The 12,866-nt window shown below is 36.7% G+C and overlaps 2 protein-coding genes across 2 annotated transcripts in view; one reads left to right on the top strand and one right to left on the bottom strand.

Annotated features, from left to right (window-relative positions):
- Positions 1 to 359: 359 nt before the first annotated feature.
- LOC307138387 (uncharacterized protein) lies at positions 360 to 5,979 on the top strand. Its single transcript, XM_079836664.1, has 3 exons — positions 360 to 430; positions 849 to 956; positions 2,889 to 5,979. The coding sequence occupies exons 2-3, from the start codon at positions 867 to 869 to the stop codon at positions 5,448 to 5,450; spliced, it is 2,652 nt and encodes an 883-aa protein (XP_079692790.1). The 5' UTR covers positions 360 to 430; positions 849 to 866; the 3' UTR covers positions 5,451 to 5,979.
- The window catches only part of kcnn4 (potassium intermediate/small conductance calcium-activated channel, subfamily N, member 4), a 29,978-nt gene continuing 22,858 nt past the window's right edge, over positions 5,747 to 12,866 (bottom strand). Inside the window, exons 7-9 of the mRNA XM_079836665.1 lie at positions 9,453 to 9,522; positions 8,941 to 9,107; positions 5,747 to 7,358 (exon numbers count right to left, since the gene is read on the bottom strand). Coding sequence (XP_079692791.1) covers positions 7,355 to 7,358; positions 8,941 to 9,107; positions 9,453 to 9,522 — 241 coding nt within the window. The 3' untranslated portion in view covers positions 5,747 to 7,354. The remainder of the gene's footprint in view (positions 7,359 to 8,940; positions 9,108 to 9,452; positions 9,523 to 12,866) is intronic.

Consider the following 12,866-nt stretch of genomic DNA (forward strand, 5'->3'; position numbering starts at 1 on the left):
AGGTGGTTTAATTTCATATGATCAGTCATCGATCAATATTTCCATTTGCACCTACAATTCTTTTTGTGGGAAATTGCTCAATCATCAATAATTATCAGATATTATTAGTCAAAGCTATCATAATTCCAGGATAACATTATGACAAATTATTTGAAATATATATTTTTTTAATACATGCATTGATTTTTTTTATTAAACGTTTCAGCAACATAACATAAGTGCATATAAAATCTTATTGTTAACACCTGTAATCAGAAATCTTTTCTGAAACAAAACAAAAAAAACTATGAATAAAACAAAAATGTTGCGCATGCTCAATACATAGAGTTGTTGTCCGGACGAATTTAGGAGACGGACTCGCGCGTGCGTATATTGTCTGGGGGAGGAGCCAGAACCAAAACACGAAAATTATTAATGAAATCGTTATATTGTAAGTATACGCGTTGGTAAGAACGGTCTCCCGTTTTCTACTCATTTTACATACTATAAAATATGTGAGAAATATACTTCAATGAAAGTTCTGGCACTAGCTTGAATCTTGTTCTTTTAAATGACAGGTTGTTTATACAGGTTAAGAGATGTTAATTATTTAAAAAAGTGTGATATCCGCCGTATCTTATGATTTAACAAAAAACTATTTAAAAAAAAAAAAACCTATAAGTGCACAAACACAGACCACACCCTCTAAAGTTCCTGGAACAAGATTCAAACTGATTTTATATTGAAGGGAAAGTGTTTTGTATTGTAGGTCGCTGAGATACTGTAAGGCAGATGTATGTTTAATGTATATCTAGAATGTAATAATGTTACTACTTTTGTGTGCTGTTTACCTATAGTTTTTTTTCCAGAGCTTCACAAGAGTTGGCATGGAAATCTTACCATGTGAGGAGGTGGAGCGTGTTACTGGTTCCAAAATACATTTGCAGCAAAGTGGTGACGCTTGCACTCAAAAGTCTGTAAGTGGTGCAATGAATTCCCCCTACACGTGAAAACATCTCAAGACTCGTGTCTTTCAGTGAAACACACAATCTGGATTGTTATAGAAACTTTCATCGTGAAAACTGATCTATTATGTTACATAAGTATCATTTTCACTAGGAAAATGAGTTGACAAGAAATGCAAATGTTGTTACGGATATATACAGTAAGGGAGAGTGGGGTAAGATGAGACTATTTAAAAAAGAAAAATGTGTTTAACTTGTATTGTCCTCAAGAAAAGATCAAATAAGGCAAAAGTACTATCAAAGTTTCTAAAGTAATTTCAGGATGTTTGCTATCATTTTAAATGTTCAGAATACATCTCTAACAAAGGGTTCTAAAAATATGGCCTCTTATAAAAAAAAAGTGTTCCTGTGGCTCAATTGAATCAAAATCAAACCTATTTGAAATTGTAAAGATAATTCACCTCTTTTAAAAACGCCTTCAATAATCAAATTTCATTTTACAAATAGTAACATTTCTTTTCTTAAAGCTAAATTAAAGAACATAAAACCAACCAAATTAAGTTGAAATTTCAATATCTTTAATTGTTTGCATTTCTGAAATAATATGTTGAACACCAAAGTTGTAACCTTCCAAAAAACAGACTAAACCGAGTTTGAGTAAAATGAAATTAAATCAAAACTAGAATGAATGAAAGTCATTGAAACTAATAAACATTTTAGTCAAAAGGTTCTTGGCATGGTAGTATTTCTGCGATATTGAACATGTTAGGTCATTAGGGACTACAGGTGGAAAGATATATGATTAAGCATCTTCTGGTTCTTATCAGAGAAGGATTGGGTGTACTTGTACACTGTTCCTATCAAATAAACAAAAATGTTAAATTATAAACTAAACCAGTTGTGTAACATTACATTTAAATTATACCAGTTTATAGTTCAGATATTTACCTTAACTACAGTGCCTTATGGTAGGGTAAGTTAAAACGCTGGCTCAATGTACCCCATTTGGCTCACTTTGCCCCATAGCTGCCATTTTGGATTAAACTAGCTAGCTTACCAATTCAGGCTAATATTTAGGTAAATGATTTGCATGGTTTTATATATTACTAAATCACAAATATGGATCATAAATATTTTAGACCTGGACAAATTTGCTTTGATGTAACATCCATTACATCTGTTATGCAAAATTTTTACTTTGACAAGCCAAAAACTGTTTTTAAAGTAAATGTGTGCCTTCCACTCCTCCCATGTGCTTCTCATTTTCACAGTCTGGCAGAAATGATGACGTTTCAAAATATACGATCACATGACAATAAAAGTGTACAGTAGCCAAGATAAAGGGGGTGGGTCAACTTACCCACTGGCTCATCTTACCTCACACTCCCCTACCGTTCAAAATTTGTTTTGGTATTTATTAAAGTATTTATATTCAAAAACTTGGCATTAAGCCATTGAATAATTATTGTAAAGACTTTAACATTGTAACAATAGATTTCTATTTCAAATAAATGCTGTTGTTTTAAACTTTCTATTCCTCAAAGAAGCCTAAAAAAAGGTAGAGCGGGTATTAAGCTTTCAATATTGTTTTCTGTTTTCGACATTGATAATAATAAGACATTTTTCTTGAGCACCAAATCAGCATATTAGAGTGATGAAGGATCATGTGACACTGAAGACTGGAGTAATGATGCTGAAAAGTCAGCTTTGCATTCACAGGAATAAATGTTTACATTGCTGCTGCTGCTGCTAATCTCAGTTTAACAGTTTTCTACATTTCTCCACTAAAATAATTAATATTTTTCTTTATTTTTGATGTTTCACTCAATCTCCAGGCCATCCAAACAACTAAAGTGAAAGCCTGACATCATGTCTTCTGCTCTTTTATCAAATGCACACTGCAGAAAATACTAGTTTTCACTGAATTGTTTTCTTTGTTTTTAGGAGTATTACAAAACCATCCTCTCTACATATTGCGGCTTCTCGGACGACTCTAGTGATGAGGATGACTACAAAGCACCTCTGGGAGTTACAAGTGAGGAAAGCTCTATGTGCTGTGTTTGTGGAGACAGCATCCCTTTTCTGGGTAACATGATCGAGCACTTTAACACACACACAGTCGAGGTGCATTGTCACCTGTGTCGAGCAAAGTTTGGACGTGTACTCTCGTTGGCGCTACACTTAAAAAATGCCCACCCAAAGCACAGTCTCTTGTGTGAAATCTGCGGAGCAGTTTTTAGCTGCACATGGCATCTAAACGGACATATGGGACAGCATCAGAAGGCTGCAATGGAGGTAAAAGCTGTGGTTAAAATGGAAGAGAAAGGAGAAATTAGCATCAAAGAGACCATAAGCTGCGTTGATTTGAAAAGAACAATCTTGAGCGATCACTCATATTGTGCCTCAGAGCAAGCATCTACAAATGACACTTGCAGTGACATCCAGAAACGCATTGAGAATGATACAAACTCCACAAATCAAGGCTCCCTCATCAAAACAGAAACTGAAAGATTGCCTCAAATTAAAGATGAACCAATTGATACCTTCAGCTTATCTTCATTCCCCTTGAGCCAATCAGAGCCAGAGCATCTTTGCTTTGGACTGAAGGAAGAGAACGACAATGAGGATGAGCTTGGAGAAACTGTAGTTTACGAGGTGGCTGCTGAGGAGGAAATTGGGCTAAAAGAGGATGAAGAAGGTACCGACACTGATGACGAGGCAAACCCTGATTCACTACCCCCTGGTGACACAGCGTACAACCCAGACGAGGACCTCAGCTCAGATTCTGCCGACAGTGACTCAAAATGCATCTCCAGGCGTTACCAAAAGACAAAGCAAGGGAAGCAACAGGTGCCCAACAGGAAAAGATCTGCAAATATAAATCTAGGGTCAATCAACATTGCAGAGAAATTTGGCTTTCAGTCTGATTCTCCCTTTTGCTGCTATGGCAAATTCGCTAATTTGGAGAAGCACATGGATGATTGCAGGAACAAGCTGATGTTTGCTTGTTGTCTGTGCAGTGTGGCGTGTGAGAATGAAGATTTGCTGCTGAAGCACATGATCGAAAAACACCCAGCAGCTGGGTATATCTGTGCGTACTGCCACATTGTTTTCCCTAGACAGGACAATTTCAAAAATCACATCTGTGGGAAAAGAACTACAGGAGAAATGAACTTGCCGGCCACCTCAGTATCCCATTTACCCATCGTGCCTTTATCTAAAAGCAGCGGTCAGGGAAGACCTTCTGCCCCTTCTTTGTATGCCAATCAGAATACCATTAAAATCATCAAAATAACTCCGACAGCAAACACAGTTTCAAAGGCACCTGATCCGCCACCTGCGGTGGCCACTTTGGGATCAACCAATGTTCTGAAGCTGCGACACCTGCTTCAAACAACTCCTCTGGGCACTGCTAAGGTGACCGATTTGGTTCCACAAGTTGTGGCTAGGCCACAAACTCTTGTTAGGCCCAATTTCCTTGCAAGTTCTTGCGTTCAAACAACTCCTCTGGGCACTGCTAAGGTGACCGATTTGGTTCCACAAGTTGTGGCTAGGCCACAAACTCTTGTTAGGCCCAATTTCCTTGCAAGTTCTTGTGTTCAAACAACTCCTCTGAGCACTGCTAAGGTGACTAATTTGGTTCCACAAGTTGTGGCTATGCCACAAACTCTTGTTAGGCCCAATTTCCTTCCAAGTTCTTGTGTTGCTCGCCCGAGAGTTCCCATCCATACACATTCGGTAGTGCGTCCCTTAGTGTCAAATCCGGCCAGGATGACTCTTCGTATCCCTACCCCTTTCAATCCACCTCTTTCAACTCAAGTCATCGTATCTTTCTCACCCACTGTGAACGTCCCTGCACCCACTTTTGTGTCTGCCAACAAACCTTTTCTGAGACAAACATCAATGGCTAATATTAGCCCTCTACCTGTAAATGTCCTGCCGATGACCTCAGTAACCTTTCCCACCCTGGTGAATGCTCTTACCGGGAACAACCCTCCTCAGGCTCCTCCTGCCCAGGTTCAGGCTCCATTAAAAGTAGTGGCTATGTTTATGAACAAAAGCAGGGATTTGTCTCTCCAGAAGCCATGCGAGCAGAGCTGGCGCTCCAAGACCATCTTCCCCTGCCGTCACTGCGGTGCCGTCTCGAGACAACCATCAATGAGGGTGCGTCATCGCTACTTACACCGCGGATCAAGGTTGTACAGATGTCAGTGCGGAAGGTCGTTCCAGCAGCAGCTGCATTTGCTGAGACACCAGGTCCAGCATGCAGAGTCGGTCCGATTTGTTTGTTCACGGTGTGGAAATACGTTCGAAGGGGCACATAAATTGACCTGCCACAAACGGAAGAATAAAAAAGGCAGGCAAGCAAAAAAGAAATGCAAGGCAGCTTTTGACTGTAGCTGTGGACAGATGTTTGCAAGGCCGTCTGCGCTGTTGTGGCACATGCTTAAAAACGCCAAACTTTCGAAAAGCACTAGAAAAAAACTGAGACACAAGTTAGACTAAAAACTTGTCTGTTTTGCCAATCAACTGCCACTTGTTTGTTTTTCTTTGGCCCTAATTGATCTACAATTTATAATTTAATCAACAGTGGTGGATCTGATCTTTTTTTGTAGACAGAAGATTTTGTAGGGCAAATCCATGATATGGTAAATTGTGACACCCCAATGATAAGATTTATGTTTCAGAAATGTCATGTAATGTGAGCACGGGTATAATCTGGTAGCTTTGGTGAATCTGTGTCTATAGATTTCTTTTATAAGTTGAATGGATGTGACTACTAAAATAATGTTCACTATTTTAAGCAAGCTCTCTTTTATTAATGACCAAAGAAACATGCAAACACTTTTTTTCCCTTTCATTTTTATAGGGTTTTTGTGTCATGCGTCAGTGATTGATTCTAACCCATTTGTAATAAAACTGCACATAAATACACAGAGAAGTTCATCTCTTGTTCTTTTTAGGCTTACTCATCATAATATAGTTGGGAAAACACAAAGTTGTGTTAACATGAGATGGCTTTATTAAAATGTGCAAAAATAATGCTGTAAACGTTGTTTCAGTCATTTTCTCCTGGCATTTTTTTTTATGTAGATTTCACAATACAACGTGCAAAACTGAATTCCTGATCAACTTATCTTGAATCTTAGGAAATAAAAAAGGTTCTGGTTTGCTTCACTATGTTTGTTTTTAATAAACAAGCATAGTATAATGAGCAACAGTTAATGATTGGTCAAGTAATTAGTCAGGAGTCATTCATATGCTTTCCTCATATCAGCTGTTTCAAATGGGTGAAGACAGTACGACTAAAATGAAGTTCCTGTTTGTTTGGAAAAGAAATACATACAACAGATCTGACCTCTCTCCCTATTCCCATTGCAGTCTCTATGCTGCATATACATCTAGGTATTCAGTCTGGTCTGAATATTATTTATCCTAAACAATATAGGACAAGCATAGTCTTAGGAATGATGGCCAAACATGCAGAACATACATTTATCCACCAGGAGGAGTTATCAGAGAGGACTGACAGCCTCTGTCTTAATGAACAGGCTCGAGCAATAAAGATTTTTCCATTACACCAATATTCTGAAGACCATAATATACAAAGCCTTTTCATGGTGTAATTAGAACCGCCACATACCATCATTCAACAGATGCCCTGTCAGGTTAAAGGGCTGATGGAAATTCAAGTCATTCCCATATTTTTTTATTAGGGAGCTGTGGGTGCAGGTGGTTCTGCCTAAATTAGGGTTGTTTTAAAATAACGGTGTACAAGGGCAATAGTCAGTGAGGAAGTCTGGCCTATCCTTGGCACCTAACTACAATTTATCTGACTTGCCTTTTAAAACATTGCCAGCAAGTTACACAGACCTTCATCAAAGTGTCATTCCCAGTTTGTACGCACATTTAAATATAACTGGAAAATAGTGTATAAAATTAGAGATATAAAATTATAATCAAGTTGCTCAGTGTGACTTCCAAATTCTGAGATAAACGTCTGACTACCTTCCCCAGTATCATATAGAAACAGGAACTTAAGAGAGACTGACACTTTGTAAGAAATAATTAAACAAAAATTCACATCCTTTCTGTGACTTTCACTTCATTAGTTTCTTAGTGTAACACCAGAATTTCCATCTCTTAGTTGTTTGAATTAGGAACTGAAACTCTAAATCAAAAGTCAAAAGGTTTAAGCAACCAAAAATGCCAGTTTCTCAAGTTCATGTTTGTAGAATTGAGGAAATGTTCATAAATACGCATAGCAGAACTTGTGTTAAAAATACAACAAGATGTCCGCTGTGGTTGTTAATTAATCCCTTGAAAGTTCATCATAAAGTTCCTCCTTCGGTTCAAGTGGTTTGATTGAAGAACGCTCAGAGGATAGCCTTCCAAAGAGATGTCACAGGTCACCTGTGTAGAGACACAGCCAGACTTAACTTTCGCACTTAAGGTTAAGGATAAGCTACCAACGGTGGCTGCGAGAGCTCAACGTGCTGAAGAAAACACATTAAAAAAGAAATTCTTCAGTTGCAGCACGTTGAGCATTTCTGTATAGTTGTGTTGTGAGTATTTGCAGCGCGTTTCTGTATTTGGTTTCGTTGTGAATATTTGCAGCGTGTCTGTATTTGGTTGCGTTGTGAGTATTGGAGGTCTTTGAGCTTGGAATTTGGCTCGAACCCAGAGTTCTCCCCCATATCCCTGGCTAGGAAAGTAACCAGGTGAGAGAGAGAAGCCGGGATATTGGAGGTATGCAGAAAACTTGAACATATAGGCAAGTCAGTTATGTATAGGCCTCCACTCATGTTGATTGGATAGGCAATAATGTGTTCCTCCCAAACTTTGTTAGTTTCTCTGAAGTGCTAAAACACATTTCTCTAAACCATCACCCACTTTCTCAAAACCTTAAACACAAATCCAAATTCTTCTGTCAAAATCAAACAATTGAATTGACCATTTTATCTGTGCTCAAAATCAAATAATGCTTTCAAATCTTACACACAGTCAGTCAAAATATAAACACTACAGATCATTCATTAGACAGTACATCAAAAACGGAGAACACAGCATCCAAAGTATGCAGTTACAAAAAAAAGTATATTGTAACACAGTAAACGAATTTTGCAATTACGTAAAAAAAGTGGTAATCTTAATTTACAGTAGTAAGTAGTAAGGTCAATAAATTGTATACTGTATGCACTGCAAGTAGGATTGTACTGGATATTGTATAGTAATGAATGTCTGTAGCCTATATTCAGCACTTGCATTCTGTAAAAATACAGTAGTCCAACTGCAAAAGACAAAAAGGTTAAAAAAAACCTCCAAATGAAAATCATGTTACTGTACACTCAAAAATGTTGTGCAACTGCAAAATCAAAGTCAGTGAGAGATTCATTCTGTCTCAGCATCACGTCTTTGTGTTGGGTCAGGCCTGAGGACTTTGTCCATGTCATAGGCAATGCCGTCTCTTGCCAGGCAAAGGGAAAAACCCTCACCTTACTCTTTCTCGTCCTCATCTACTTCCTCCTCGTCCACCACCTCCTTTTCAGATGGTTTCCTATTGTTGGTATCAACATTCAATGCACCTGTATCACCTGTGCACTCCAAAATGGCTTATATTTTAAAGTTGGTTTGATCACATCATTAGAAATAAGTGTGAACAATTTTGAGTCGTCGTTTGTAAACAATGACCACTGTGTTTTAGTTGTGTTCAACTTTTGCCTGACTGTGTTTAGCGTTTTGAAGTGCATCACAGTCTGAAATGTGTTTTAGTGGGTGAGGATGTGTTTAGAGTTTTGCAAAAAAGAGTGCATGAGATTTGCGAACAGTACCTGAACTTGTTTAAGGTTTTACAGAAAGAGTGGTTTATTCAACAAATTGGTCTAGGATATTGAGAATTTGGTTCAGTCAATGGGGTTTAGTGTTTTAGCACTAAAGAAAAACTGTAATAAAACATCATATAAAGACAGACTGTTGGTGTAGAGACAATGTTCACCTGTGGTCCAGTCTACGGCGATGTAGCGCCTGTGTGAGCAGCTCAGAGGTGCTTTGGAAGGAGCGTCCCAGCTCGTCTAGCTTCTGCTCCATGGAGATGATTCGCTGCTCAAGCTCATGATAAGAGCTGTTCCAGTTTGCGCTCAGATCACACATGATCATCTGCATCTGTTTGAGGACAAAGTCCATTTCCAGACAATATCCTTTTCTTAGATTTGCTACAGCTGTATTTCACGAGTGTAAGCACATAGGTATAATAAGACACAGGACATTTGGTCATTTTCTCACTCAAAACATTTGGGAGGTACAGTGTCTGGAAGATGACTGTCAAAGTCTTGTTTTTCTTTTTATGTGCACAGCCATAAGTAGCACACCAGACACTGTCAGACATTAAGGTAGTTTTTACAGAGATTTTTATGGTTTCACAGAACATTTATATGTCTGGGTTAGGTGAATGCCTCTTTTTTAGGGCAAACGGACCTAGACACCAGTCCGATGTATGTCTTGACTTACCTTCGAGAGATCCACCATCTCACTGGCATAGTCCCTTATTTTCCTCTGCTTCAACCGCAAGTGACGAAATCTAGTCGGAGACAGAATGTGTTCACTAGTTACATTCATCGTATGGTACAATGGTTTTAAAGGAACTCTAGTTAGCTTGGTTCCTCTAAGTTGGAGTTGTCAATTGTCTAATCCTCTAACCCTAGAATGGAAAAGTTGGGCAAAATGACCAATTGTGTGTTGTTTTTTCAATAATCCTTTAATTGCATAATATGCATGTAATCTTCATTAATCTTGCATGTGAGCCTCAGTAATGTCATTTACATGTGCTGATCATAGGTTCATAAAGAATAATAAAGTGTTTGTAAAAATAGTGTTATTTTTGTATTATTTATATACTATTATAGTATATATTAAATTTGAATGAGCTTTTTTTAGTTTTCATTTTCATTTTAGTTTGAGATTCATTAATTCTGTATTTTTTTCTCTCTTTTTTATTTTTTAAATGTATGGTTTTACATTTATTTTTAGACAGAATTCGTTTTTTACAGAATATTGACTGGTACTTTTTTATTGTAAGTTTTTTCAATAATATTTAAGTTATTGACACCCTGGATTTGTCACAGTTTTGTGACTGTCAATTTCATATTTTTTTGTTAGGAAAAGACAAATCTATATTTGCAAAGGGGTCCGTGTATTTACTTATGATATTGTCCCAATGGGTTTTGTTATATTATTTTATTACTCATCATTTTCTATCTTTAAAAAAAAAAAAGTGATTTGATCACTTGATGGGCTTTTTTATACATACACTACAAGTCAGAAGTTAAGTTAAATTCTATATTTGTAAAAGAGTCAATGTATTTACTATAGGATATTGTCCAAAATTATTATTATTATTATGTATCATTATCATTTTCTATGTTGATCAGTGGATAGGCCTTGTTTGTACATACACTAGTCAAACATTAAGTTAAATTTATCACAGACATACATTAGCTATATTTAGAATTAGTTGCACTTAATATAGTTTTTTATTATATATATTAAGCGAAAAAAATAATAATATTATATAATTTTGATCCCCTTTATGCATTCATGTCTTTTGGGTCTTTTTACGGTAAAATTCATGAGCTTCGATATCTTTTGTAACGTCTAGTAAAGAAAGTTTTAGCAGTAGATTTGTGTCTTTCCTGACTGATTTGTTGATGTCAGGTTTTGCAACAGGCAGATGTCTCTGAATATGTTGTGTCCCAAAAAAGTAAAACAGAAACCAGTTATTGAAGGGGAACCATCAGCAACTGCCGAAGCACGCAGACATGACCGCGTCCATGTGTTATGGGAGTAAAAAGGGAACACACCAGAAAGCACAAACCAGAATGACCTCTGAACTATTTAGCTGTCTACTTGCTGGCAAGCCATTTTAGCTGTCACTGCAGCACCCACTTTCTTTCCAGAGTATTCTTGGTGCTAACTGTAAAACAGGAAGTCTGAAATCCCTCCACCCTTACAGCCACAGATCTCATGCATACACACATGGAACATTCTAAGAGCCAGATTCCTGTAGTCATTAACGATGCTAAACTCTGAGGTATAGATTCACACATCGCAGCTTCCTATGCACTGGTCATAAAGGAACTGCAGCCAAAGAGGGCAGCCAGCTGAGCAGCTCTCCCCAAACTCAGCCCTTATCTGCAGGAAGATGTGAGGACATACTATAAACAATAAAGTGGTCAACAATCAACTAAGAGATGGGAACTGCCATTCTTGCAATGACCACAAGATAAACACAGCAAGACCGCATATTATAGTTTGCACTGTATAACTGAGATGTCAAGTATACTTTTATAGAAAATGACCAAGTGGAATATTAACAGTTCCCTTGAAGCAATGCAGTGTTCTACCCCAGTGTCCATGGGGTTTAAATAGTAAAATAGTCCAGGTGATGGTCCAGATTGGTGAACTATTGCATGAATTTTCTCATATAAGCATTATCATATCTTATGTTTAATTCATTAAACATATTTGACATTTCATCTACATATATTCATGTACATGAAATGGCTTTAATGAGTTACAGTAAGTAAGCATATCATACATATTGGAGTTAATATATAAATCTGAAGTGGTTATAATATATAACCGCTTCAGATTTACATATTTACACTGTAAAAGAAGTCCGTAAAATAGGGCATAATGTACTGTATAAATATGAAGGAATTTTCCGTATTCGTTTTTTACAGGTGTTTTACCTGTATTTTGAATTACACATTGCATTCTTTTTAAGGGTTAACGGAGATTTCCGTAAAATTACTGGATTATGTCCTGGCAGAAAATTACCAGTACATTTTCCGTTTTTATTTCTTACGGTGTATATATATATATATATACAGTGGCATGAAAAAGTATGTGAACCGCTTGCAGAATCTGTGAAAATGGGAATAATTTTAACTAAATAAGAGGGATCATACAAAATGCATGTTATTTTTTTATTTAGTACTGTCCTGAATAAGATATTTTACATATAAAATGTTTACATATAGTCCACAAGACAAAAAAATACCTGAATTTGTTAAAAATAACCCTGATAAAAAGTTTATGAACCATTGATTCTCAGTGCTGTGTGTCGTTCCCTGGATGATCCACGGCTGTTTTTTTGTTTTGTGATGGTTGATCATGAGTCCCTTGTTTGTCCTGAGCAGTTAAACTGCCCAAAGTTTGAACAGGATGAAGATGTCCAAATTTTTCTTATTTTGTTTAAATATAATTTTTTTTCCATTTAGTACTGCCCTTCAGAAGCAACAGAAGATATTTGCATATTTCCCGGAAGACAAATTAAGTACAGTTAACCTTAATTTTCAAATTCAATAGTTTTCACCCCCCGGCTCTTAATGCATTTGTTTCATTCTGGAGCATCAGTGAATGTTTGAACCTTTTTTAGAAAATCAATGGTTCATAAACTTTTTATCAGGGTTATTTGAATAAATTCAGCTATTTTTTTTGTCTTGTGGACTAAATGTAAACATTTTTTATGTAAAATATCTTATTCAGGACAGTACTAAATAAAAAATAACATGCATTTTGTATGATCCCTCTTATTTAGTTAAAATTATTCCCATTTTCACAGATTCTGCAAGCGGTTCACATACTTTTTCATGCCACTGTATGTATATGTTAAGCGAACAAATTAATATAATAACATAATTTTGATCCCCTTTATGCATTCATGTCTTTTGGGTCTTTTTACGGTTAAATGCATGAGTTTCGATTACTTTTGTAACGTCTAGTAATGAAAGTTTTAGCAGTAGATTTGTGTCTTTCCTGACTGATTTGTTGATGTCAGGTTTTGCAACAGGCAGATGTCTCTGAATATGTTGTGTCCCAAAAAAGTCAAACAGAAACCAGTTATTGTAGGGGAACCATCAG

The sequence above is a fragment of the Gobio gobio genome (assembly GCF_949357685.1).
Source record: "Gobio gobio genome assembly, chromosome: 15".
Lineage (NCBI taxonomy): Eukaryota > Metazoa > Chordata > Actinopteri > Cypriniformes > Gobionidae > Gobio > Gobio gobio.